Source organism: Sturnus vulgaris, chromosome 24, assembly GCF_052056855.1.
Source record: "Sturnus vulgaris isolate bStuVul1 chromosome 24, bStuVul1.hap1, whole genome shotgun sequence".
Lineage (NCBI taxonomy): Eukaryota > Metazoa > Chordata > Aves > Passeriformes > Sturnidae > Sturnus > Sturnus vulgaris.
In genome coordinates this window covers 5,494,895-5,518,984 of record NC_142266.1, presented here as the reverse complement: position 1 = coordinate 5,518,984, position 24,090 = coordinate 5,494,895, and the positions used below count along the sequence as shown (strand labels likewise).

At 64.9% G+C, this 24,090-nt stretch overlaps 1 protein-coding gene across 2 annotated transcripts; it reads left to right on the top strand.

The window, feature by feature from the left end:
• Nucleotides 1-1,588: 1,588 nt before the first annotated feature.
• On the top strand, nt 1,589-22,784 carry COL16A1 (collagen type XVI alpha 1 chain). 2 transcript variants are annotated; one of them, XM_088178409.1, is made up of 71 exons: nt 1,589-1,724; nt 2,603-2,715; nt 4,428-4,490; nt 4,607-4,724; nt 5,927-6,050; nt 6,134-6,409; nt 6,491-6,571; nt 6,816-6,947; nt 7,568-7,621; nt 8,232-8,267; nt 8,624-8,650; nt 8,899-8,961; nt 9,090-9,131; nt 9,208-9,252; nt 9,401-9,436; nt 9,584-9,646; nt 9,755-9,799; nt 9,879-9,974; nt 10,096-10,134; nt 10,393-10,437; nt 10,694-10,729; nt 10,839-10,955; nt 11,038-11,073; nt 11,159-11,194; nt 11,271-11,363; nt 11,457-11,492; nt 11,614-11,649; nt 11,771-11,824; nt 11,987-12,103; nt 12,182-12,217; nt 12,324-12,431; nt 12,522-12,644; nt 12,717-12,770; nt 12,891-12,932; nt 13,016-13,051; nt 13,209-13,262; nt 13,331-13,399; nt 13,496-13,540; nt 13,664-13,690; nt 13,768-13,833; nt 13,924-13,977; nt 14,063-14,116; nt 14,248-14,301; nt 14,423-14,467; nt 14,551-14,667; nt 14,905-14,940; nt 15,094-15,168; nt 15,305-15,349; nt 15,629-15,673; nt 16,905-16,958; nt 17,055-17,108; nt 17,728-17,781; nt 17,898-17,942; nt 18,763-18,816; nt 18,896-18,931; nt 19,175-19,237; nt 19,342-19,413; nt 19,744-19,797; nt 19,883-19,927; nt 20,142-20,186; nt 20,293-20,346; nt 20,448-20,501; nt 20,579-20,629; nt 20,719-20,808; nt 20,902-20,937; nt 21,055-21,099; nt 21,183-21,371; nt 21,481-21,547; nt 21,631-21,807; nt 22,236-22,313; nt 22,412-22,784. In XM_088178409.1, the coding sequence occupies exons 2-71, from the start codon at nt 2,640-2,642 to the stop codon at nt 22,612-22,614; spliced, it is 4,827 nt and encodes a 1,608-aa protein (XP_088034535.1). In that variant the 5' UTR covers nt 1,589-1,724; nt 2,603-2,639; the 3' UTR covers nt 22,615-22,784. The 2 variants fall into 2 exon arrangements, with proteins under 2 accessions (XP_088034535.1, XP_088034534.1); XM_088178408.1 differs by having other exon boundaries at nt 11,454-11,492.
• The last annotated feature ends 1,306 nt before the right edge of the window (nt 22,785-24,090 follow it).

The window sequence follows — 24,090 nt, the reverse complement described above, 5'->3', positions numbered from 1 at the left end:
CCCGCTCGGCGCCGCTCCAAGCGAGAGTTCTGGGGAGGCGGGATCCAGATTCTTCTTCCCTCTGGAAATGCCGATCCCGTGCACGCTGGAACAGCAACGGGAAGCGGGAGCTGCGCGGAGCGGAGTTTTCCAAGCTGCTGCCACCCCTGGGGATATCGGGGTCGCTTTGTGCCACTGCGCTGGGGACAACCAGAGGGATACCTTGGGAAGTGAGGGAAACTGAGGCACGGGAAGGGTGCCTCGGTTGTAACCCCTCCAAAATGTTTTGCAGATGAATTGAGGATCCTGCGAGCTGGAGAGGATGAGGCTGCCCTTCATCCCTGCTCTGCTGTGGGGTTGGGATGGGATGTGGGGCCAGTTTTGGGGCCTTGCCCCCCACTCACAGGACACACAGACCCCCCCCCAAGCGCTCCCGGCCCAGGTTCATCGCTGCTGGGTGGCCCCAAACAAAGAACAGCTCGAGGTGAACAATCATCGGGAACGAGAGAAGTTTCGCTGTGTTTTCGTTCCCACTTGCTTTAATTACCCTTAATTACCTCAGCGGGCACCTCGCGGGAGCGTTGTCACCACGTCGCAGAGACTGGGGTTGCCCACGACAGCTAATTTACTGCCGCTGCTTAACTAGCAGTTGTTAATTAGCGAGTTTATGGAGATCCATGCGTCCCTGTAAAGCTGCAGCTTAAATAGATCCATCACAATTTGGGAGAAAACGCAGCTGAGCCATCCTAAGGGTCCTGTGCCATCCCAGCACGGCGATGCAGCGATGGAGATGCCAACAGATGCTTCTCACCCCCCTAGACCCAACATTTTGCCAGCTGGGCTCGTTCCCTGCCTGTTTTTGGGGAATCAGGGCGGCGTGGCACGCTTGGGAATGGGAGGATGGAGCAGAGCGGGGCAGCCAGGCCCCGGGGCACAATTCCAGGCTGGCACGTCCCAGCGGCGCGGGGCTGGATGTCGGGAGCTGGGATGGGCGCCGGATCCCTCCGGGGCTTGGCAGGGCTCTGGGAAATCAGCAGCGCTGCTGCTGGGGACGTGGGAGCAGCGGCGGTGCCAGCGGCAGGGACGGTGGTGGCAGCGATCCCGTCTCAGCGCTCTGACCCCGGGGCACCTCGCCCTGAGAGCCAGACTGTCCCCAAGCCACCCCAAGGAGCAGGGAGGGGACAGCAGGTCCGTGTCACACAGCGGGCTGGCTGTCCCCGAGCCTCGGGGTCTGCCCGGAGCTGCTCCTGGCGTGGTGCCAGGGCAGGAGCATCCTTGAGGGCCACCGTCCTTCATTCTGGCCAGAGGTGCCACCACCCCTGTCAGCACCCGCTGCTGCTCTCGGCTCCCTGTGGGGAGGAAGGGATGGCTACACCCCACCCCCGGCATTGGGGTTCCCCTCTTCTGGGCCGGGATCCAAAGCCGGGAGGGGGGGAAGGAGGGTGGGGAGAGAGGAAAGCGCTGCCGGGGGCGGCGCCCGGGGGAGGAGGAGGAGGAGGAGAAGGAGAAGGGCGGAGATGCGAAGGCAGGCGGCGGCCCGAGCCCCCCCGGGTTTGGGGGGGTGGTGCGGAGGGCGGGCAGCGCTTGGGGGGCGGCTCGGGCTCCCCCCGCTCTTCTCCGGAGGGAGGCGGGGAAAGCGGCGGGGGCGGCGCGGCGGCTCCCGGTGTCCCGCGGCGGAGTTCCCGGTGTCCCGCGGCGCAGTTCCCGGTGTCCCGCACCCCCTGTCCCCGCCGAGCCCCGCACAGGTGAGCCCGGGGCAGCCCCGCACCGGGGGCGGGCGGAGCTCGGAGGAGCCCGGCCCTGCGGCGGGACGGAACGGGACGGGACGGGACGAGGGGGGATTCCCCGTTAATTACCGGAGTTAATGACGCCCCGGGGCCGCGGGGACCCGCCGGTGCGGAGGGTGCGGAGCAAGGAAGGCGAGGAGCGGGCTGGGGGGAGCCGAGCTGGGGCTGGGGGGGTGCAGGCAATGCCAGGCCAGGGTGGCAGCGCAAGGGACAACTGTGAAGGGGTTGGGGACAGGCGGGCTGGGAGCCTGGGGGATGCGGGAGAGGCAGGACAGGGGTGGCCCCGCTGCCGGGGGTCCCGGGGCCTGTGCGTGGGATGGAGAACAGGGATGCACGTCCCGCTCTGGCAGCAGCCCCTGGAGCCGAGCGTGTCCGGTCTGTCCCGGCCCCGGCTCCCTGCCTGCAGCCCCAGCTTGCCTCGTGGCAGGAAGCAGGAGGGAGGTCAGGTCGGGGTGACCTGCAGGGACACCCCGGGATCCACAGGGAGATAAAAACGGGCGGTGGTGAGACCTTCCCGGGTGGGTGCACGCAGGAGGTGGCCGGTTCCACTCCGGGGAACCTCAGTCATGGCATTTCTGAATGTTTGGGCTAAATCCCAAGTATAAATCCAAATCCGGGTGCTGGGCTTTGACACCCAGGGATGCTGGGATGCTGAGACTGGGGGTGTGTGTGGAGCAGATGCATGGGGGACACTCTGACCCCCCAAAACATCACCGAGCCACGGCCAGGAGGGTCAGCGCCACTCCATGCTGGTGGCTTTCCTGGTGTGGGCAACCTCACGGGCTGGTGGCCACCAGGTGCCCATCCCGCTGCTGCCCGGGGTGTCTCCCTTGCAGGCAGCCGTGCGGGCCCTGAGCCTCTGCCACGGGCACCATGAGGGGTCTCTGGGCCCTGGCGCTCGCCGGGCTCGTCAGCGCCTGCCAGGGGAAGGAGCTGCTGCCAGCCGAAGGTAAGGACCACCAGGGATGAAGGCTTTCCAATAATCATTTTTCTATTGATTGCTATTTTGCCAGAATTTGGATATTTCTGGGATCCCATAGTAATTGAAAAAGCCCGATTATTACATTGAAAAAGCCCGATTTCTTCATGACATTTAGGTGGCTTGGGAGCCACCTCCCTCCTTGCCTGTCTGGGGCAGACCCTGGTGGCCGGAGACACCGTGAGCTGTGCCAGGTCCCCACGTGCCCGGCCTGCAGCGGTGGCTGCGGACTGAGCAAATCTCAACATCCCATGCGGGCAGGGGGCCAGGGAGAGCCGAGCCGAGCGAGCCCGGGACACCCCGACACCGCCCCCACAGCCTTGGCCATCAGGAAGGGATGGCGCTTGGCCACTGTCCCGCCAGGGGACACTCGGGGCCAGCCAGGGCAGCGTGCCCGGAGCCGGGTCCGGGCGGGGCAGGTGAGCCAGGACCACTCCAGGCAGGGTGAGGATGCCCAGAGCTCCCGATGGAGTCGGGAAGAGGTCTGGCCATGATGGTGGAGGGCTGAGGGGTGTCCAAGTGCGGCTGGGGACAGGGGGACATGGCTGATGTCCCCGGCCTGCGTGTGGGTCCCGATGAGCTCCGTGCTCCAGGGGAGGAGCCGAGGGGAGCGACGCCGTGGTTGCATCAGGCTCGGTGGGGGTGGAGCGGTGGCTCGGCTCGGGGGGCCCGGGTTTGGCCAGGAGGGGACCCTGTCACTGTCACTGTCATTGTCACTGTCATTGTCACTGTCATTGTCACCCTCTCCTGTTGCCCGCCACGGCGTAGCCTCCCGTTGTCCCGGTCTTTCCGGAGGGACAGAGGCTTGGACAGGCGAGATTTTCACTTGGGATCCCCAGCAGGGCTGGGAGAGGCTCCAAAGGGGTGATTTATGCTCGGTTTGTGTCCCCTGCCCTGCTGAGGGCGATGTCAGCCCCAGGCTGTGACATTCACAGCTCCCACTGCTGTGGCTGTGGCTGGTGTCCCCTGGTGTCCCCACGCCCCTGCTGGCCCTGTGCTCAGCCTGGGGCACAAGTTGGTGGACAGAGGGTCTGGGGCGGTCAGAGACCCCCCAGGAACACCCACCAAGGAAGAGGTGGGAGAATTTTTGGTGCCCATCCCTCTCCAGGTCCGGTTTACGTGGAGACAAAACGAATCCCTCTCTCCCTCCCCCCTTGTTTACTCCTTTATCTCGCACCTCCCAACATCTGGCGCATCTGGAGGTGGCTCGGTGCTGCCGGAGCCGTGATTTATCCCTGCGAACAGCAGCAGCACCCCCGTGACCGCGCCTGACACGGCATTTCCTGCGCCTCAGCCTCCGCCTGGGTCCTCTCGCCTGTCCCCGAGGGCCACCAGCTCTGGGATGGGACAGGAAAGGGCAGCTCTCGGCGCCACTGTGGGTGTCCCTGGCACCCGTCCGAGTGTCCTGATGCTGATTCCGGCCGCGGGGCTGTCCGGAGGCAAAACAGAACTGGGGAAAGCATTTCACCTGCGGGAGGCGACAGGGCCAGCTCTGTCCCCTCCGAGCTGCTCCTGGAGCGCTCCAGCTCCGCTCCACTCCCGGCAGCTGCTGTGGGAGCGGGGTTTGCTCGGTCTGCGCTGCCTCGGGGGGCTCCTGGCAGCACCCCGAGACCCTCCTGGGCTTGGGGAGCTCTGTGTGCTCCCACTTGGGGACACTGCAGTGACACTGATGTGCTTCACAGGGGAGCTGTGCCCGCAGCTCTGGGACGAGGATCTGGTTGGGGACAAATATGAGAATGTCACGGGTAAGGAAATTCCCTCTCAGGGGTCTCCTGACACCCCGGGATGGGCTCTGTGTCCTGCCTGGGGACTGTCACCTGTCACCTGTCCCAGGTGTCATGTCCCTCGCTCTGTCCTGCAGGTTTTAACCTGATTAAAAGGTTCGACTTGCTGAAGATCTCGTCCATCAAGAAGATCCGCAGCGCCCGGGGGCCAGCGGTGCTGCGCCTGGGCACCGTGCCCCTGGTCCAGCCCACGCAGTGAGTGGCCCTGGGTGACCCAAGAGGTGGCCTTGGGTGACCCGTGAGGTGGCCCTGAGTGACCCTCAGGTGACCCAAAGCTCCTGCAGGCACCATCCCCGGGTGTTGTGAATTTGGGGGCTGGGTAGACTTTGCCCTTAGCTTGTGCCAGGGATGCCAGGGAGCTCCGTGTCACCCGTGGGGACACTGGGGACACCGGGGCTGCCCCAACACCTTCCTCCTCGAAAGTAAACCCCGGACTGCCGCGGTTCTGCTGGGTGGTGGCCAAACCCTGAGCAAGCAGGGCTCTGTGGCTGCTCCGTGGTTGCTCTTGGGGTCCAGACGAGCTCCAGAGGCTGCTCAGCTCCGAGCAGGCACTGCTGGAAGTGTGGGGGGCTGCACAGAGGGACTGTCCTCTGTCCCCTCCGTCTCTGGTGCCCACAGTGCCAGGGCTGGCAGGGATGCTGCAGCGTGGCAAAGCAGGAGCAGATCCAGGTCCTCGGGAGCTGTTCCTGCAGGAAATGGCTGCGGTTTGTCCCCACATCGCCCCGGGGCTGGCACAGAGCTGTGCCGGGCATGGGGCTCTCCCGAGGGCGAGGAGATCCAGCCTGGGCAGCCAAATCCTTGCATGGTTTTGGGATGGGTGGAGGATGCTCCAGGCTGCTGTTGCTCTTGGCCGGGGGCTTCTGGCATCCCAGATCCAGCCTTGGGGACAGCCCCGTAGCCAGGCTGTGAAATCCTATGGGTGCCCACCCAGCTCAGTGGCCAGTCAGGGTGTCCCCGTGCCCCGTGGAGCGCTGGTCTTGTCCCAGTCCCCATCCCTTGGCCCAGCTCCAGAGCAGTGGCTTGGAAAGCCGCGGGTTGTGGAGCCAAGGCCGGGAGCGGAGCAGAGCCCGGAGCAAATCTTTCCAGTGGTTTAATTGCTGTGGGCGAGCTGGGGAAAGGCTGCCACGGCTGCCTTGGGGATGATGGATGCGTTTCCTGGCTTTCCAGGGACAAAATTTTGGGATAAGTGCACAGCCCTGGGCTCTGCTATCACCCCAGCAGGGGCATCTTTGGGGTGCAGTGTGGGGCTGAATCCACTGGGATGGCATCTGGGGTGCCAGCAATGGGGACAGATCACGGCAGGACCCACGGGGGATTGTCGGGGTGATGCTGCCACCTGGAAGTGCCCTGTGGATGGATGTCACCAACCCAGAGCACCCCAACACCTTTCCCCACAGGCAGGTGTTCCCTCGGGGGCTGCCCCCCACCTTCACCCTGGTTGTCACCTTGCTGCTGAAGAAGAACAGCACCGGGGAGCACTGGTACCTGTTCCAGGTCACCGACCGGCAGGGATACCCCCAGGTACATCCCAGGGATGTGTCAGGACACACCAGGGGACAGCCAGGAGCCATCCCTCAGTGTGACACTGTCCCCTTTGTGCCCAGCTCTCCCTGTCCGTGCACGGCCCCGAGAAAAGCCTGGAGTTCCAGGCCAGGGCGCCGGGGGCCACCTTCGTCAGCGCCGTCTTCGGGGGCAAGGCCGTGGCGTCCCTGTTCGATGGGCGGTGGCACAAGGTGGTGGTGGCCGTGCAGGGCCACGCCGTGTCCGTGCACCTGGACTGCGCCTCCATCTCCTCCAAGCCTCTGGGGCCTCGGCGAGCGCTGGCCCCGGAGGGCAACACCTTCCTGGGGCTGGATGCCGTGCGGGGCAGCCCGGTCCGGGTGAGTGGCTGTGGGGTCAGGGCAGCTCTGCCTGCGGGGTCGGGGCCAGTCCTGACCCCCCGCCCGTGTCCCGTCCCGCAGTTTGACATCCAGCAAGCCCAGATTTACTGTGACGCCGAGCTGGCCAGGCAGGAGGGGTGCTGCGAGATCTCGGCCAGCGGGGTGAGTGACCCCGACTGCCACCGAGTGTCCCTGAGTGCCCTCGAGTGCCCCTGAGTGCCCCTGAATGTCCCCGAGCCCCCACCCCAATCCCAGCCGGACCCTGGAACTGCCCAGTGCGCGCTCAGGGTTTTCCCCACAGGTGACACCAGGTCTGTCCCCTTTGTGTCACCGCCTGGTGCTGCCTGTCCCCACCGTCCCGGCTGTCCCCCGGCAGCCTCCGTGTGACCCCGCTGTGTCCCTGCAGTGCCAGACGGAAGCGCCCAAGACTCGGCGGCAAGCGGAGCTGATGCAGAGCAGCAACCTCATCGAGATGGTGCCGCAGCCCGAGGGCCGGGTGTTCACCCGCTGCTTCTGCCTGGAGGAGCCGCTGGGCACTGTGAGCTCCGGCAGCGCCACCTCAGCCCCGTCCCGGTCCCATCCCTGGTTCCGACCCCATCCTCACCCCCAGCCCCATCCCGGCCTATCCCTGTCTCCATCCTCATCCCCGGCCCCATCCCGGTCTCCATCCCCGGCCCCATCCTGCTCCCATCCATGTCTCCATCCCAATCCCAGCCGTATCCTGATCCCATCCCTGACTCCGACCCCATTCCCCACCCCCGGCTCCATCCTACTCCCATCCCCGTCCCTATCTCGGTCCCATCCCAATCTTCATCTCCATCCCCGGCCCCATCCTTGTGCCATCCCAGTCTCCATCCCCATCCTGGGTTCCCATCCCTGTCCCGACTCCATCTCCATCCCGATCCCCATCCCCATCCCCGTCCCCATCCCATGCCTGGCCCGATGTATCCACGTTGATCCAGCCCCTGGAAATTCTCTGTCTCCCTTTTTCCAGCTCGGGAGGGCGCTGTCCGTGTCCGGAGGGAATGAGGGAGGGGGAGGCTCCTGTGGTGCCAGCGCTGCCCCATCCCTGGGTGCCCGGGCAGGATAACCCGGGATTCCCGGAGAGGGGTGGGACAATCCCGGCAGGTACCACCAGCTGCTCTTCCCTCCCTACAGGAGCCGGGGAGAACCTCGGGAAGGACCAGCCTGAGGGACGATCCCAAAGAAAAGGTGAGGGTGTCCAAACCTGGCACACGCAGCTCTGCTCCCCTTCCAGCGCCATCCCAGGGTGCCACCCGCTGTCCCAGACCCAGGCTGGCTTTGTCCCTGCCACATTTGGGAACTCCCGGCTGCTCCCAGAGCTGCAGGAACTCCGGGAGGAGCGGCTGCTCTGCTTCCCCGAGCAGGAATTGAGGCCCCACTCGCTCTGTGCTGCTGCTGGAGCCATCCCAGCTATGGCCAAGGGCCTCTTTGTTCCCTCCGAGCGGCTCCGGAGCGTTGCCAGAGCTGGGAAACGTCTCCAGTGCTCCTGTTCCTCATCCCTGAATGTCTCTGGGATCCCTGAATGTCTCTGGGATCCCTCATCCCACTGCGAGGATTCATTGCTGCGTTCTGGGGGTGGGATCATGCCAGGGGTGCAGATCAGGGATGGGATCGTGCCAGGGGTGGGATCGTGCCAGGGTGGGGTTTTGGGTGCTGTGTGATTTGAGGGTGCTGTGGGGTTTTGGGTGCTGTGGGGTTTTGGTGCTGTATGATTTGAGGGTGCTGTGGGGTTTTGGCTGCTGTGGGGTTTGGGGTGCCATATGGAGTTGTTCTGAGCTTCCATCCCTGTCTCTTCCAGTGCCCTCCCTGCTCGCCCCAGATGGCACCAGGAAATGTGAGTGTGGCACTGGACACGGGCACCCCGAGCTGGCCAGGCTGGGCTGTGACCTGGGGGTGGCAAAAGCCACCGGGGTGCTGTCACCAGCCCCCCACGACCCCACAGCTCCTCCTGGCCCAGCGCCCTGCAACATCTGGGAGGCCCCTGATCCTTTCCAGATGTGGCCCCATTCCTACAGCAACCGCTGGCTGGGGTGTGGGGGGGATGGCAGGGGGACGTTTGGGATCCCTCATGCCCCGTGGTGGCACTTGGGGACAGATCTGGGAGGATGGGGACCGTGGTGGACTCAGGGCTCTGCTGCTGCTGTTTGAAGCCTCCGTGCCCTTGGGGACACCTTTCTCCTGTCCCCACAGGTCACCCTCGGCCCCCCAGGTCCAAAGGTAGGTTTGTCACCGCCCAGGACACCCAGAGCTCCCGCGGGAATGTGGGAATGCTGTGCCAGAGCATCCCTGCCAGGAGCTGTGGACACACACGGGGACCTGGGGACACCGTGTGCCCCTTTTGTGTCCCCTACCCTGTGCCCGTTGTGTCACTCACCCTGTGCCCGTTTGTCCCCCTCCCTGTGCCCGTTGTGTCACCCACTCTGTGCCCGTTTGTCACCCTCCCTCCCTCCCTCCCTCTCTTGCAGGGCTCCAAGGGCGAGCGTGGTCTCCCTGGCACTGCTGGTGGCAAAGGGGAGAAGGGTGACCGTGTGAGTGTCCCTGATGTCCCTGTCCCTGGCCTGTCCCCTTCTTCTGGGGACCCTGCGGGGTCCCTGGCACACGGGGGTCCCTGTCCCCCAAATCCCCTCACCCCTGAGCTCCCTCCCTCCCTCTGCAGGGCATGGACTGTGTGCGCACCCACCCCGATGGCCCCGTGCAGGTGAGACCCCCCCAAACCCCCCCAAACCCCCTCCCCCATCTCTGCCTCCCCTCTCACCTCCTCCTCCTCCTCCCAGTGTGCCGAGGGGCCGCGAGGTGAGAAGGGACAGCGCGGGCAGGTGGTAAGTGACACTGGGGACAAGGAGTGGGGACACTGCGGGGGTGGCCCTGCCCTGGGCTGGTCCAGCTCCGCGTGGGCATGAAAGGAGCAGGAGGTGACCCTGCACGAGCCCACCTGGGCACCCACTTTGTCCCATTTTTCCCGTGCAGGGACTCCCGGGGCCAGCTGGCACTGAGGGGCAGAAGGTGAGTCCAGCCCACCTGTGTGTCCTGGCATCGCAGCAGGGACACCTGGGATGGTGGCAGAGGTGCCAGTACCAACCTGGGCACCTTGGGTGACACCACGGGTGACAATACGAGTGGCACCACGGGTGACATCTGTCTGTCCTGCAGGGCCAGAAGGGTGAGAAGGGCGACGGGGGACTGCAGGGCAAGCCAGGGCGCCCTGGGCGTGATGTGAGTAGTGCTGGGTGGTACCTGGGCACCCCCAGGGCACACCTGGGCATCCCCCAGGTAGGGGCATCCAACCCCAGGACCCTTCACATGCCACTCCCCCCCTGGCAGGGCCGGCCTGGAGAGATCTGCGTGGTGGGGCCCAAGGGCCAGAAGGTACCTGGGGGGTTTGAGGGGTGACAGGTGGGGCACCTGGTGGCACTGCCAGCACTGCCACCCCCCCATTGTCCTCCAGGGTGACCCCGGCCTCGTGGGACCTGAGGGGTTGGCCGGTGAACCAGGACCCCCAGGCAAGCCAGGCTCTCCAGGGATTGGCATTCCAGGGAAGCCGGTGAGGATCCCCTGTGCCAGGGCGGTGTCCCCATGGTGGGCACTGCCATGGGAGGGGCGAGGTGCCACCCCACAGCCAGAGCTGCCCGAGCAGGGCTAACAGCACCCTTTTTCCCTTTCAGGGTGACCCCGGTGGCCCCCCAGGTGCCAAGGGAGAGAAGGTGAGTGGAGGGAAAGAGATCCCAGCTGCCCCCCATGCCCAGAGCCGGCCTGGCAGGGCAGGGGGGGCTGTGCCATCCCATCCACAGCCGGATGAGCTGGAGCCATCACCCATCAAACCCCATCTGGGTGACCCAAGGTCATGGTTTGGGGGGGCACGAGACCCCCCGGGGGGTGGGGGATGACAGGGGTGTCACAGGGGGCCCAGGGTTGTGCTGTTCCCCCTTGCTGAGCTCAGCTTTTCCCATCTCTGGCTCCAGGGCAGCCCGGGAGCTCCTGGACCCGGAGGATCGCCTGGGACACCCGTGAGTAGCGGGAGCCGGGAGCCAAACTCCGGGGTCAGGGCCGGGTTTCTTGGCTCGGGGTCGGGGCTGCTTTTGGCCGGAGAGGTGACGGGATCCGAGCTCGGGAGCCGGGAGGGTTTTAGGAAAAGCGGCAGCCGAGCTCGGGGCCAGGATCAGCCCGTGACGCGACTGGTGGCCAGCTGAGGGGTGCTGGTGGCACTACCGGGGCACACCCTGGGCTCCCTGAAGCAGCCCCGTCCTCTCTTTTCTCCCGCAGGGTCTCCCCGGAGTCCTGGGGCCCAAAGGAGACAAGGTGGGTGCGGTGACAGTGACAGTGACAGGGTGGCCTTGGGGCTACCCGGGACATCCTGGGGGTCACCCCCCAGCCCCCCAGGCTCTGTCTCACTGCTCCCACCGGGCAGGGCGAGCCGTGTGAGGTGTGTCCCACTGTCCCCGACGGGATGCTCGGTGCCATCGGAATTCCCGGCAAGCCGGGACCGCGGGGAGAGCCCGGAGCGCCCGGCAGGGACGGGGTCTCGGTGAGTCCGAACCCAAAGATTAGTGGGGTGGAGGGCAGAGCGGTGTCACCCCAGCATTCCTGATGTTCTCTGTTTTCCCCAGGACAAACCCGGCCCCGCGGGACCCAAAGGGGACAGGGTAGGTGACACGGGCTGCGCTGGGCTGTCCCCAGCCGGAGCTGGGCGACACCGAGCACCGTCCAGCTCCTGCTTTTCCTTCCCAGGGAGATCCCGGCATCCAGGGGGTGAAAGGGGAGAAGGTGAGTGTGTGACCCTCCGTGCCACCCCCCGGCTCGGCCGCTGCAGCCCCTGAGCTGTCCCCTCCTGCCATGCCAGGGGGACTCGTGCCAGTCCTGCGACCTCCGCGTCCTCGCCGCGCTGCGCCGCGACCCCGCCGAGGGGCTCGAGGGGGAGCCGGGGGTGCTGCCGGTGAGTACCGGGGTGCGACCCCCTTGTCCCATGGCGGGGTGACCCTCGGGGATGCCGTGGGTGCCGCTGAGTGACCATGTGGGTGTCCAGCAGGGGCTCTCCGGGCTGGCTGGGATCAAGGGCGAGAAGGTGAGTGACCCCCCGCCCCCCGCCCCTTTTTCACATCCCTGGGAGGAGCGGGAATGGCTGGATCATCCCAGGTTTGGCTGATCCTGACCCTAATTCTGCTCCTGACCCTGCTCCGTTTCAGGGGGACAGCGGCCATGTGGGACCCACGGGCAGACCGGTGAGTGGGGACACTGTGGGGGTGCAGGGTGGGGAGCCCAGGAGTGCAGGAGGGGTCTGGGGGTGCCGGAACCGAGTTCTGGGGACCGTGGCGTCACCTCTGCTGTGGATTCTTGGTGCAGGGAATCCCGGGAGAGAAGGGAGATCCAGGTGCGCGGGGACTCAAAGGAGAAAAGGTGAGCCCAGCCCTGGGGACATCCCTGTCCCTGCCCTGGGGACACCCCTGTCCCCTCCCTGTCCCCGCCACCTCCCCAGCTGACACCTGGTGCCGTGAGCCCCCCGCTGCCGCCGTGTCGCGGTCCCCAAAGCCACCTTCCATCCGGGATGTCCCTCCGCAGGGCGACCAATGCGGGCAGTGCCCTCCCAGCCCTCAAGCCCTCCAAGGGACAGCGACAGTGATGGCAGTGCCGGGGCCACCGGGTGAAAGGGGTCCTGCGGGCCCCCCGGGCAGAGCGGTGAGTGCCCCTCGTGCCCTCCGTGCTCATTTTTTTTGGGGGGATGCCCCATCCTGACCCATCCCTGCGTTTCCCCAGGGCAGACCCGGCGGCGCTGGCGAGAAGGGACAGAAGGTGAGAGGGGCTCGGGGTGGCTCGCAGTGGTGGCAGAGGGTGCTGTGACCCCCGTGCGCCGTGTCCCCTCCCTCCCCGTGCCAGCCTTGTCCCCTCTCTTTGCCAGGGCGACGCTGGCAGCCCCGGGGACCCGGGCACGCCGGGCATGACCGGTGTCCCAGGGCTGTCGGGTGAGCCTGGCATCAGGGGACCAGCCGGCCCCAAAGGCGACAAGGTGAGATTGTGACGCATTTTGGGGGGAGCTGTGCCCCGTCCCCGCGGTGTCACCCACCCTTCCATCCCCTCTCCTGTCCCCTCCCCGCAGGGAGACTCCTGCCAGCCCGGCCCCGCTGTGCTCGGCGACCTCTCGGACGTGCTGGGCATCCCGGGCCAGCCCGGGCCCCGAGGGGACCAGGGCCCGCCGGGCATCGGCCAGCCGGGCAAACCCGTGAGTGCCACCTCCCCACGGCCACAGCCCCTGGTGGCATCGTGTCCTCGGGGTGACCCTGCTGTGTTTTAGGGGAAGCCGGGACTGCCGGGGGTGCAGGGCCCCGCTGGGCCGAAGGGGCTGCAGGTGAGTGGGGGGCTGGGTGTGGGGTCCTGGGACACCTCACTGCCCCTCTGTGTTCATAACGGGGTGCAGGGTATGGGTTTGGGGTCCTGGGGACACCTCGTTGCCCCTCTGTGTCTGTAGGGTGAGCCAGGACCGCGGGGGATCGGCCAGCCAGGACCACAGGTGGGTTTTGGGGCGCCTGTGTTGTCCCCTGCTGTCCCATGCCGGGTGGCTCTGGTGCCTTTCACACACTCTGCTTTTCCCAGGGAGACCCCGGCAGCCCCGGACCCCCCGGACCCCCTGTGAGTAGGGTTTGGGGTTTTGGGGTGCCCAGTCCTGGCTGATGGGGCAATGAGCAGTGGGGTCACACCCCTGCCAGTCCCCTGTGTGCGCTGTGGTGGCTTTGGGGACAGCGTTGTCCCCTTCCTGTGAGGAACCAACACCCTGTCCTGCCCCCAGGGCCCCCCCGGACCGCAGGGACCCCCGGGGATGGCAGCAGAGAAAGGTGCCAAGGTAAGGGAGCGTCCCCCCGCCCTCGGGTGTCCCCCGTGCTCCCCATTCCTGCTGTCCTTCCTCTGCAGGGATCTCCGGGCCCCAAAGGTGCCACGGGACCGCCTGGGCCACCAGGGAGCAGCGTCACAGGGCCACCGGTATGTCCTGACCCCCACGATGGGCAGTGCCACCCTGCTGGCACCTTGATCCTGGGGCAAGCCAGGGAGTTTTCCTCACCTTCCTCTTCCTCGCAGGGCCCCGAGGGGCAGCGGGGGCTCCCTGGGTCCAGTGGGCAGCCGGTAGGTGCCAGGGGGCTGTGGGGTCACACTGTGGGTGTGGGGGACACCGGGGGCTGTGGGGTCACACGGTGGGTGGGGGGCACGGGCTCTGTCCTGACGCCCATCTCTGTTTTGCTCTGGCAGGGGGAGAAGGGTGCCCAGGGAGAGAAGGTGAGTCGGGGTCCGGGTGGAGCCGTGCCCCCCGTGCCACCCCCTGCCCGCCCTGCCCTCACCCCCTCTGCCCACAGGGAGACCCCGGCGACTGCTCCTGCCCCTCCAGCCCCCGCCAGGACCCCAACTACAACGGGATGCCGGTGAGTGTCACCCCCCCCCCCCGGGCTCTGTGTCACCCCCCGACCCCGTTCCACCCCCCCTGAATTCCCTTCCCCGTGTTTCATCCCCAGGGAGCTCCAGGATTATGGACCGGGATGTCCTGGCAGCCCCAGCCTGGCCCGCAGGTCGGTGCCACCCCCGCCGTGCCCCTCCCACCCGTCCCCCCTCACCCCTCGCCTCTCTCTGATTGTTTTTTTTGGGGTCTTGCAGGGTCCCCCCGGAGCTCCGGGCCCTCCTGGCCCACCCGGTGCCCCCGGTCGCCAGGTGAGCGATGGGAGAGGGGAGCAGCAGCAGGAGAGCGGGGCCGATCCTGATCTTTTAGGGCGGGCTTTGAATATTGAATATCGAATATCGAATATTAAATATTGAATATTGAATATTCCCTTTGGATTTAGGGAATGCCGGGACACAACGGCTTGCCCGGACTGCCTGGACCGGCTGGAGACCTGGTAGGTGGTGACAATTTCCATGGCAATGTCCCCCATGGCGGGGACAATCCCTCTCTCCATCCCTCCATCCCTCCATCCCTCCTTCCACCATCCCACCCCTCCATCCCTCCCTCTTTTCCAGGGACCTCTGGCCGTCATGGCTGAGAGGAACATCGAGGTGCTGAAGGTGAGATGCTGGGGATGTGGGGTCACCGTCCTGTCCTGGGGGACCCCTCGGGGCACCCCTGACTCCCCTTTTCCCCCCCCCAGACTCTCTGCGGGGACTGTGCCCAGCTTCAGGCAGCTCTGGAAGCTCCCAGGGGAGTGGAGGGGGAGAAGGAGGATGGGGGCATGCCAGGTGCCCCTGGCAGCGAGAATTGTGCCCGGGTGAGTCTTCAACAGCTCTGGGTGGGAATTTCGGTGCCCGACATCCCCTTGGCCCTGCGGGAGTGAGGCTGGAGAGACCCTCCCGAGTTCCCGGGAATTGGATTTTGTGGGACCTGGGGGAATCTCCGCGTTTTGGGGACACTCTGGGAATGCGGGCAGGCTCCCGGGCACAGCCCTGAGGAGGGACAGGCTCGTCCTCTGTCGAAGCTGGGTCACTCCGGGGTTTTTATTTTCCAGTGCTTTGCCCAATTCCCGCGAGCGGAGGAGGCTCGGGTGAGTGACACTGACGTCCTGGTCCCCAGGGGTGGTCCCTGCTGGGCATCCAGCGCTGTCCCGCAGCTGTGGGGGGCTTTGGGGAGGCTTGGCAGGGTGGTGGGCGGTGGGCGGTGCCATCCCGCGGTGCTGATGTGTCCCCACTCCCCGCAGGGTGACAGTCCCGACTGCGCGGGTGATCCCGGGCTGCCGGGAGCCCCAGGAATGCCAGGAGAGAGAGGAGAGCAGGTGGGTGAGCCCCAACCCATCCCCGCACCCTCCCCTGCCATCCCAGCCCTTCCTGGGAGCTCTGGCAGGTCCCGTGGTGGCCCTCGGGGCTGTCCCCACCTCTGTGGTCACACCTGGCACCCCCATCCCTCCCCAGGGCTCCCCAGGACTGCGTGGACCTCCAGGACCACCCGGACCCATCGTAAGTAGCCCTGCCCGGGGTGTGGGGAGGGGATTTTTGGGGGGCTCGGAGCCCCTAAAAACAGGTAGCCAAAGGGGCCTGGCACCCTGCCCTGAGGCCGTGGTGACAGAGGCACAGGTGTGACATGGCATGGCACGGATGTCCCCACGGAGGCTGGAGAAGGAGGTGAAGCTGCTGCCAGCCCGGAGGTGGAGCAGGAGCTCCGTGGCACCCCCAGGGCTCAGCCCAGGCTCCCCCAGCGCCTTTTCCAAGCTGTGACCTCCCTGTTTCTCCCCTCAGGGCCCCCCAGGCTTTCCCGGAACGCCGGGCGCACCCGGACTGCCCGTAAGAACCCAGCACGGCTCCGCTCTGTGCCCTGTGTCGCTGTCGCTTGGTTTGCCTGTGTCCCTTGTCGCTGTCCCCGCCGGGAGCAGCCGCAGCACAGCTGCCCCTCCCCTTCCACTCCATCTCCATCCTGCCATTCCCGCTCCTCCATCCCAAACCAGGGGGTCCCGGCGGACCCGGCGTTCGCGGATCGTCTTCCTCAGCTCAGGGTCCCGGTGCTGGCATTCGCCACCTGCCGGGTCCCTTCGCCACCGCGGGACCTGGTGCAGCTCGGCGGCTCCAGGTGTGCCAGGGACCTGCCACCTCGGCGGGGTGACCTGTCACCAGCGATGGTCACCAGGGACACCCCTCGGGGGGACCAGGAAGATCCCATGTGTGGCCAGTGCTGCCTGGGCTCACCCTCCTCCTCCTCTGGTCACTCGTCTGTGGTCACTCATCATCCTCATCTTCATCCTCCTCCTCCTCCTCCTCCTCCTCCTCCTCCTCCTCCTCCTCCTCCTCCTCCTCCTCCTCCTCCTCCTCCTTCTCCTTCTCCTTCTCCTTCTCCTTCTCCTTCTCCTTCTCCTTCTCCTTCTCCTTCTCCTTCTCCTTCTCCTTCTCCTTCTCCTTCTCCTTCTCCTTCTCCTTCTCCTTCTCCTTCTCATCCTCCTCCATCCTCATCCTCATCTCCACCCTCCTGCTCCCGCCCTGCTGGCTCCCCACAGGAGCTGGTGGTGGGGCTGTGCCGGCGGCTCTCGGAGGATCCTGCTCTCCTGCTCGTGTCCCCTCGTCGTGTCACTAATGTCACCGTCACCCCACGGGCTCCCTGGGGCTCTCTGGGGCTCTCTGTGGGCCGTGCTCTGCGGTGTGCCAGCGTGTCCTGTCATTCTCTGTCACCTCAGCACCATGTCACTAACCCACCCTGGAGGTCCCCATGGCGCTCCAGGCTGTCCCCGTGTCACCCTGGGAGGACGGGGGGCACCAGGCTGGAGCTGAGGGCTGGAGCCAGACCTGGGCACCCCACACAGGGCTGAGCTTTCCAGGGTGACAGCACCAGGGTTTGAACGTCCCCACCACACCTGGGCACTGCCCCCGGTGCCTGTGGCTGTGCCAGGGGTGGAGGGAGCCCCGGCAGGGTCCCAGCAGGTCCCACAGACCCCACGGGCTGTGCCAGGTCCTGCTGCCAGGTGGGCACAGCCCCGGGAGGGGCTGTAGGAGACCCCCCTGCATCTCCTCTCTTCTCCCCACCAAGGGTCTCCAAGGCGAGCGTGGCCCCGCGGGGCTCGCCGGAGCCAAAGGGGAGCCGGTGAGTGCTGTGGGGCGAGGGGACAGGGGGACATTGGTGGCCCACGGGGGTTGGCACCTGCCTGGGGCACTGCAATGTCACCATCCTCACACACAGGGACCTCCAGGACAACCTGGCTACCCCGGGGCCACGGGGCCCCCCGGCCTTCCCGTGAGTACTGGGGGGACCAGGCAGCCCCTGGGGGCCCTCAGCCCCCTCGAGGGTCCCCATGAGACCCCCCCATGTCACAGCTGGGGGACACTGGCAGGCACAGAGCTCTGTGTCCCTGTCCTGTCCATCCAATCCCATCCCATCCCACACATTCCCGATTCCCTGTCCGTCCATGTCACGGCACCATCTGCACCCTCAGCATGGTCTGTGTCCCTATGGCTCCTCTTCTCTGCCCTGAATCCCATCCGTGCCCCAAATCCCATCTGTGCCCCAAATCCCATCTGTGCCCCATGTCCAATCCCTGGCTCAAATCCCATCCATGCCCCATGTCCCAATCCTGCCCCATACCCCATCCTTGTCCTAAATCACATCCATACCCTGAATCCCATTCATGCTCAATATCCCATCTGTGCCCCATATCCCACCCATATCCCGTGTCCCATCCAATGTCCCAAATCCCATTCCTGCCCCAAATCCCATTCCTGCTCCAAATCTCATCCCTGTGCCGTGACCTACCCATATCCCAAATCCCATCCATGCCCCATGGCCCACCCCTGTGCCCTATATCCCACCCAATGCCCCAAATCCCATATCCCACTTTCTCCCCCTCCTTCCCCAGGGCATCAAAGGCGAGCGAGGCTATGTGGGTCCCCCTGGCGAGAAAGGGGAGCTGGTGAGTCCCTCAGGGCCCTGCTCGGGGGGGGCAGTGGGGTCGGGGGTGCCTCCAGGTGCCCCCTCTGTGTGGGCACCGGGGCTGGGATCCCCCTGATCCTATTCCCGTCCTTTCAGGGACCCCCTGGCGTGGATGGGCTGCCCGGTCCTGTGGGGCCAGCGGTAGGTGCCCACCCTGGGGGCTGTGGGGTGGGAGGAGGGTGGCTATGGGGGCTGTGGGGTGGCTATGGGGGCTGTAGGTGCTGTGGGGTGCTGTGGGAGCTGTGGGAACTGTGGGTGCTGTGGGGTGGTTGTGGGTGCTGTGGGAGCTGTGGGTGCTGTGGGGTGGCTGTGGGGTCCCTGTGGGGGGTTGTGGGGTGCTCCCACCACCTCATTCCCGTAACACTGGTGGGTGTTTTTTACACCAATTAATCAGTGGCTTGTCTCAGTCTCTTCCGCCTTCACTCAGAGCCAGGATTAAAAAATACACGAAGGATTTTTTTGTGTTTGGGTTTGTTTTTGTTTCTTAAATCTTATCAAAAAAACAGAAAGTTCAGCAGCACTTCCAGCTACCTGCTACAGGCGAGCAAAATGGAGATGAGCCTACAAGATCTCCTAAAGATAACCAGTCAATAGATAATTAGCACCGATATTATTGATACTTTTAAATTAATGACTAAATTCCCATGACCCTCAGTGTGACACTGACCGACCAGAAACTGCCTGGAACCATGAAGGAGAAGGAAGATGAGCACCCAGAGAGACACCACCCAAACCCCTCTGTCTTGTCTCATTACTCTGTTATAAAAACCTCAAATTAATTTAAAATTTAAAACCCTTCACCACGTGAAATCACACACTTTTATTTAACTCCACACCCGTGATTTCAACTCCATCACTCAAATTTAGGAGCTCTCTCCAAGGCCTCAGGTCCAAAGCAGCGTTCTCCAGAAAGCTCAAAAATCCCAAATTTCTGGGATCCAACAATCCCGTCTCTCCTCAGGGTCCCAGGGGTGAGCGTGGCCTCCCAGGAAGTGCTGGAGAAAAGGGGGACCAGGTGAGTGTCCCCAAAGGGGGGACAGGACCCCCATGGGGCAGGGGTTGTGGGGTCTGGCTCAGCTCTTGTGTCTCTGCAGGGTTTCCAGGGCCAGCCTGGCTTCCCGGGACCACCGGTGAGTCAATCCCAATGGGAATTCGGAGTCCATCCATCCCTCTGGGAATTCCAGCACTGTGGGGTGCCCACTGTGTGTCCCTGTGTCCCCACAGCGCCAGGGATGGGGACAGAGGGTCCTACAAGGGGGATGAGGTGCAGGGAGCAGATCAATCCCATTAAAATAAGCCGGGAAAGAGCGGGATTAGGGATTGGGCTCTTCCACTGGGATCCCCCCTTCACCGCACACCCCTCTTCTCTTTAGGGTCCCCCTGGTTTCCCAGGAAAGGTTGGTCCAGCCGGGCCACCAGGGCCTGTGGCCGAGAAGGTGAGTGCCAGGGACAAGTGCCACCAGGCAATGGCTCCGTGGTGTCACCGCGTGTCCCTCGGGCTCTGGGGTTTGGTGCCTGTGACCTCCTGTGGCTCTTGTAGGGCAGCGAGGGCATGCGAGGCCCCACGGGGATGCCAGGACCCCCCGGGCCCCCTGGACCCCCGGGAATCCAGGTAAGATCCCTCTAAGTGTCACCCTTGGGTGCTCCTGGGAGCAGCGATGGCTGTTCCCATTCCCTGGGATTCTGTTCCCATTCCCAAAAATCTGTTCCCATCCCCAGTGACCTTTTCCCATCCCCAGGGATCTCTTCCCATTCCCAGGGCTCTGTTCCCATTCCCAGTGCCCTGTTCCCATTCCCAGGGCTCTGTTCCCATTCCCAGTGCCCTGTTCCCATTCCCAGGGATTTGTCCTCACAGCCTGGGGTACCCTGAGCAAGTCCCTCAGGGACCCCCAGAGCTCCCCAATGCAAACCTCCCTCTGACATTGTCACCTTGTCCCCACAGGGCCCTGCTGGCTTGGAAGGACTGGATGGCAAGGACGGGAAGCCAGGGCTGAGGGTGAGGCTCTGGGTTTTTTTGGGGGGTGGGCAGCCACCCCAGGACCCCCCCAGGACACCCCTAACCTGTGTCTCTTTCTCCCCAGGGTGACCCAGGTCCCCCCGGGCCACCAGGGATGATGGGTCCTCCGGTGAGTGAGTGACAGCCCTCCTTGTCACCCCTCCTTAGTGCTCCGTGCCTGGCACGTCCCTGCAGCCAACACTGGGGTCCCCTGAGCTGGCACTGTGCCACCAGCTGTTCCTGGGGACACTGAGCTGTGGCTGGTGGCCCTGGACCCGCACTGCATGGTCAGGGTCACCTGCTGTCACCTGCTGTGACCCACCCGAGCTCTTTTCTCTCTCCAGGGCTTCAAGGGCAAGACAGGACACCCAGGGCTCCCAGGACCGAAGGTGGGTGATGGTGACACTGGGTGGTGACATCCCCAAGGACCTGGGGCCTGGCCAGAACACCCCCCCACTCATTGCTGTGCCCGTGATGTCCCTTTTTTTCTTTTAGGGTGACTGTGGCAAACCCGGCCCCCCGGGGAGCACGGGCCGGCCGGGAGCCGAGGTGAGCGAGGGGTGGGTGACCCCTGTGCAGCCCCTTGTCACCCCCCTGCCTTCCTTGTCACCCCACCCCATTCCTCCTCCTCCTCACCTTGCCTTCCTCAGGGTGACCCCGGACCCATGGGACCCCAAGGCCGGCAGGGACCCCCAGGACTCATCGTAAGTTGGAGCTGCCCCCCGTGACGAACCCATCACAGTGGGGACATCCCCTGTGACCCCCCCATTTCTGTCACCAGGGACCCCCCGGCAGCCCAGGACAGCCGGGTCCCGCTGGCCTCGCTGGAGTGGTGAGTACAGCCAGGAATTTGGGATTTGGGATCGGGATGAGCGGGTTTGGGATCCCCGCTCTGATCCCGGTGCTCCCTCCTCGCCACAGGGGCTGAAGGGCGAGCGCGGCTCCGTGGGCGAGCGGGGTCTGCCCGGAATGCCAGGACAGCCGGGACCCCCGGGACACCCGGGACCACCGGTGAGTGCAGCAGGGGACCTCGGCGAGCAGTGGGGACCTCGGGGGTGGCCCCATGGTGTCACCTCCTCACTCTGCCCCTCTTTGACCTCGCAGGGAGAGCAGGGACCGGACGGACCCGTTGGGAAGGAGGTAGGAGCGGGGATTTCTGGAACTTTCCTGGACGCAGGGCTGGATTGTGGCATCCTCTGCCTGGCCAGGGTGTCCCCAGGGTGGCGACATCCCTGTCACACTGCTCCTGTTTTCCAGGGACCCCCAGGAAAACCGGGCATTGCGGGACCGGCCGGACAGAAGGTGAGTGGATCCTGTGCCACCAGTGCCACCTCGGTGTCGCACAGCTGTCGCGACACCCAGAACTGAGCTTTTCCTGTCCGCAGGGTGACGCTGGATCCCCTGGAGAGAGGGGGTACCCCGGGGAGAAGGGCAGAGCCGGAATGCCCGGGGGTCCGGGGAAAAGCGGCTCCATGGGGCTCGTGGGGCCACGGGGACCCGCGGGAGAGCGGGGACCCCCGGGCTCGCCGGGCCCCGCGGGTAGCCCCGGGCTACCGGGACCGCCGGGGATGATGGTAAGGACGGGTGGCTGTGTGTGTGGGGGGGACAGGACCCTGTCCCCTCGCGTGTCCCCTCCCGTGTCCCCTCCCATGTCCCCTCGTGTCCCCTCGTGTCCCCCCGCAGGGAGATGTGGTGAATTACGACGAGGTCAAGAGATTCATCCGGCAGGAGCTGAACAAGATGTTTGACGGTAACGGGGGCGTGGGGACGAGGCCCGGGGACCCTCCCCGTGTCCCCTCTTTGTCCCGCTGAGCTCGGCGCGTGTCCCCGCAGAGCGGATGGCCTATTACACCTCCCGGCTGCACTTCCCGGTGGAGATGGTGGCATCCCCGGGCAGGCCCGGTCCCCCCGGCAAGGACGGGCTGCCCGGCCGGCCGGGACCCCCCGGCTCCCCGGGGATGCCGGGGCAGATCGGCAGAGAGGGGCGGCAGGGCGTGCCGGGCATGCGGGGTACGTGCTGCTGCTCCCTGGCGTGTTCCCGGTGTCCCTGCGGTCATCCCGGTGTCCCCGACGTGTTCCCGGTGTCCCCAGGACCTTCCCGGTGTCCCTGGGGTGTTCCCAGTGCCCCCATCATGTTGTCGATGTCACTGGGGTGTTCCTGGTGCCCCTGGGGTATTCCCAGTGTCCCTGTGGTGTTCCTATTGTCCCCATCACGTTCCCGGTGTCCCCATCGTGTTCCCAGTATCACCATCACGTTCTCCATGTTCCCATGTTCCTGGTGTCCCTGAGATGTTCCAGGTATCCCTGGGACGTTCTCAGTGTCCCTGCGGTGTTCCCAGTGTCCCGGGATGTCCCTGGTGTCCCCAGGACATTCCCAGTGTCCCGGGATGCTGTGACCGTGCCGGGATCTCACCCCTGTCCATCCACCTCTCCCCCAGGTGAGCCGGGTGCCAAAGGAGAGAAAGGCGAGAAAGGTGTGGGGCTGATGGGGGACAGCGGCCCCCCGGGACCCCCAGGTGAGCCCCCCCTCCCTCTGCCTGGCCCCCAGCCCCGTGCTGGGCTTTGCTGCCACCCCCTCACCCTGTCACCCCACACCTTTTTTCATCTCTTCCAGGTCCCCAAGGGCCACCAGGCTATGGAAAGATGGGTCCCCCTGGCCCCGTGGGGCAGCAGGGCATCCCTGGCATCCCCGGTCCTCCCGGTGCCACGGGGCAACCGGGCAAAACCGGGCACTGCAGCCCCGCCGAGTGCCTGGGGGCCGTGCCCATGGAGCAGCCGCTTTTCCAGCCCAAGAACGTCAAGGGTCCCTTCGGCTGAGGGGTCCCGCGCCCCCCGAGCCCCCCGAATTTGCTGTTAATATTGTTAATATTGTTTCCCCGCTGTGCCGGGGCCGTGCCCGTGGCGGGGGGCTCGGGGGTTTGTACAGCTCCGTGGCAATCGCGGGGGCGGGTGGATCCTGCCCCAAAAATACACCAGTGCTGGTGGCCCGTGGTCTGTGCCTCCTCCCAATCCCTGTCCCCAACCCTGTCACCGAGGAACGCTGCTCGGGCCAGTCCTGGGGCCAGTTCTGAGGCCACTCTGGCTGGGGACACTGTGACCCCCTTGTCCCTGGGGACACCCTGGGACTGATGGGGGAATCCCAGTCCTGATCCCCGGGGATTCTGGCCCTGTCTCAGGGATAATCCCAGCCGTGATTTGGGGATATGCCAGCCTCATTCCTGGGGACATCCCAGCCCTGGTCTGGTGGGATCCCAGTCCTGCCTCTGGAGGAATCCCAAACTAATTCCCGTGGACTTCCCAGCTCTCAGCTTGTGGGGATTCTCGCCCTACTCTCAGGCTGACCCCTCTTGTGCTGAGCCTGCTCATTCCTGGAATTCCTGGGAATCCCAGACCACCATCCCAGCGCTGCTCCTGTGGGAATCTCCGTCCTGCTGCCAGGGGAGCCCCCAGCCCTCGTTTTGTGGGGTGGCCAGCCCCACTCCCGGGCTGATCCTGGCCCCACTCCGGGGCTGATCCTGGCCCCACTCCCGGGCTGATCCAGAATGAGCTCCCGGGAAATCCCAGCCCCGCTCCCGGGGCGCTCCCGGGGCGTTCCCGCCCCGGTGGGCCCCACCCCTCCCAGGCGCCGTTGCCGCTTTAAGGCTCCCCTCGGGCGCGCGCTTCCCGCGCGTCACCGCTCGGCCTCCGCCCCGCCCAGGGGGCGTGGTCACCGCCCAGCACAGCCAATAGGAAGTTGCTCTTTCTGTGACGTCATCGCGGCGCCGACGCGCTATGGCGTACCCGGGGCAGATGGGGGATCGGGATCGGGACCGGGATCGGGAGTTATACTGGGAATACTGGGAATGAAATCTTGGGAATAGAGCCCTGGATAGAGCGGGAGTTATACTGGGAATTGTGGGGAATACTGGGAATTATATCCTGGGAACAGAGCCCTGGATAGGGCGTGAGTTATACTGGGAAAACTGGGATTGAATTCCGGGGAATACAGCCCTGGATAGAGCGTGAGTTATACTGGGAGTACTGGGAATACTGGGAATGAAATCCGTGGAATAGATCCCTGGATAGAGCGTGAGTTATGCTAGAAATACTGGGAATATTATAATAGAAATTAAATTGAATATATAAATATGTATAGATTATGAATATGAATATAAATTAAATATTTTAAAAATATAGATTTTTTTTTTAATCTAAAGGGGTTTTCTTATAGTTTTCATTTGGTTAGAGGCAGGAGTTTTTTTGGTTTTGGTCGGGTTTTTTTGGGGCGTTCATTCAGGAGGATTCTTTGAAGCA

Coding starts and splice junctions, on each gene's coding strand:
- COL16A1 (XM_088178408.1), top strand. CDS start 2,640: ATGAGGGGTCTCTGGGCCCTGGCGCTCGCCGGGCTCGTCAGCGCCTGC. Junction 10,956..11,037: donor CCGGCAGGGACGGGGTCTCG/GTGAGTCCGAAC, acceptor TGTTTTCCCCAG/GACAAACCCGGCCCCGCGGG. Junction 18,932..19,174: donor CTGGCTTCCCGGGACCACCG/GTGAGTCAATCC, acceptor TCTTCTCTTTAG/GGTCCCCCTGGTTTCCCAGG.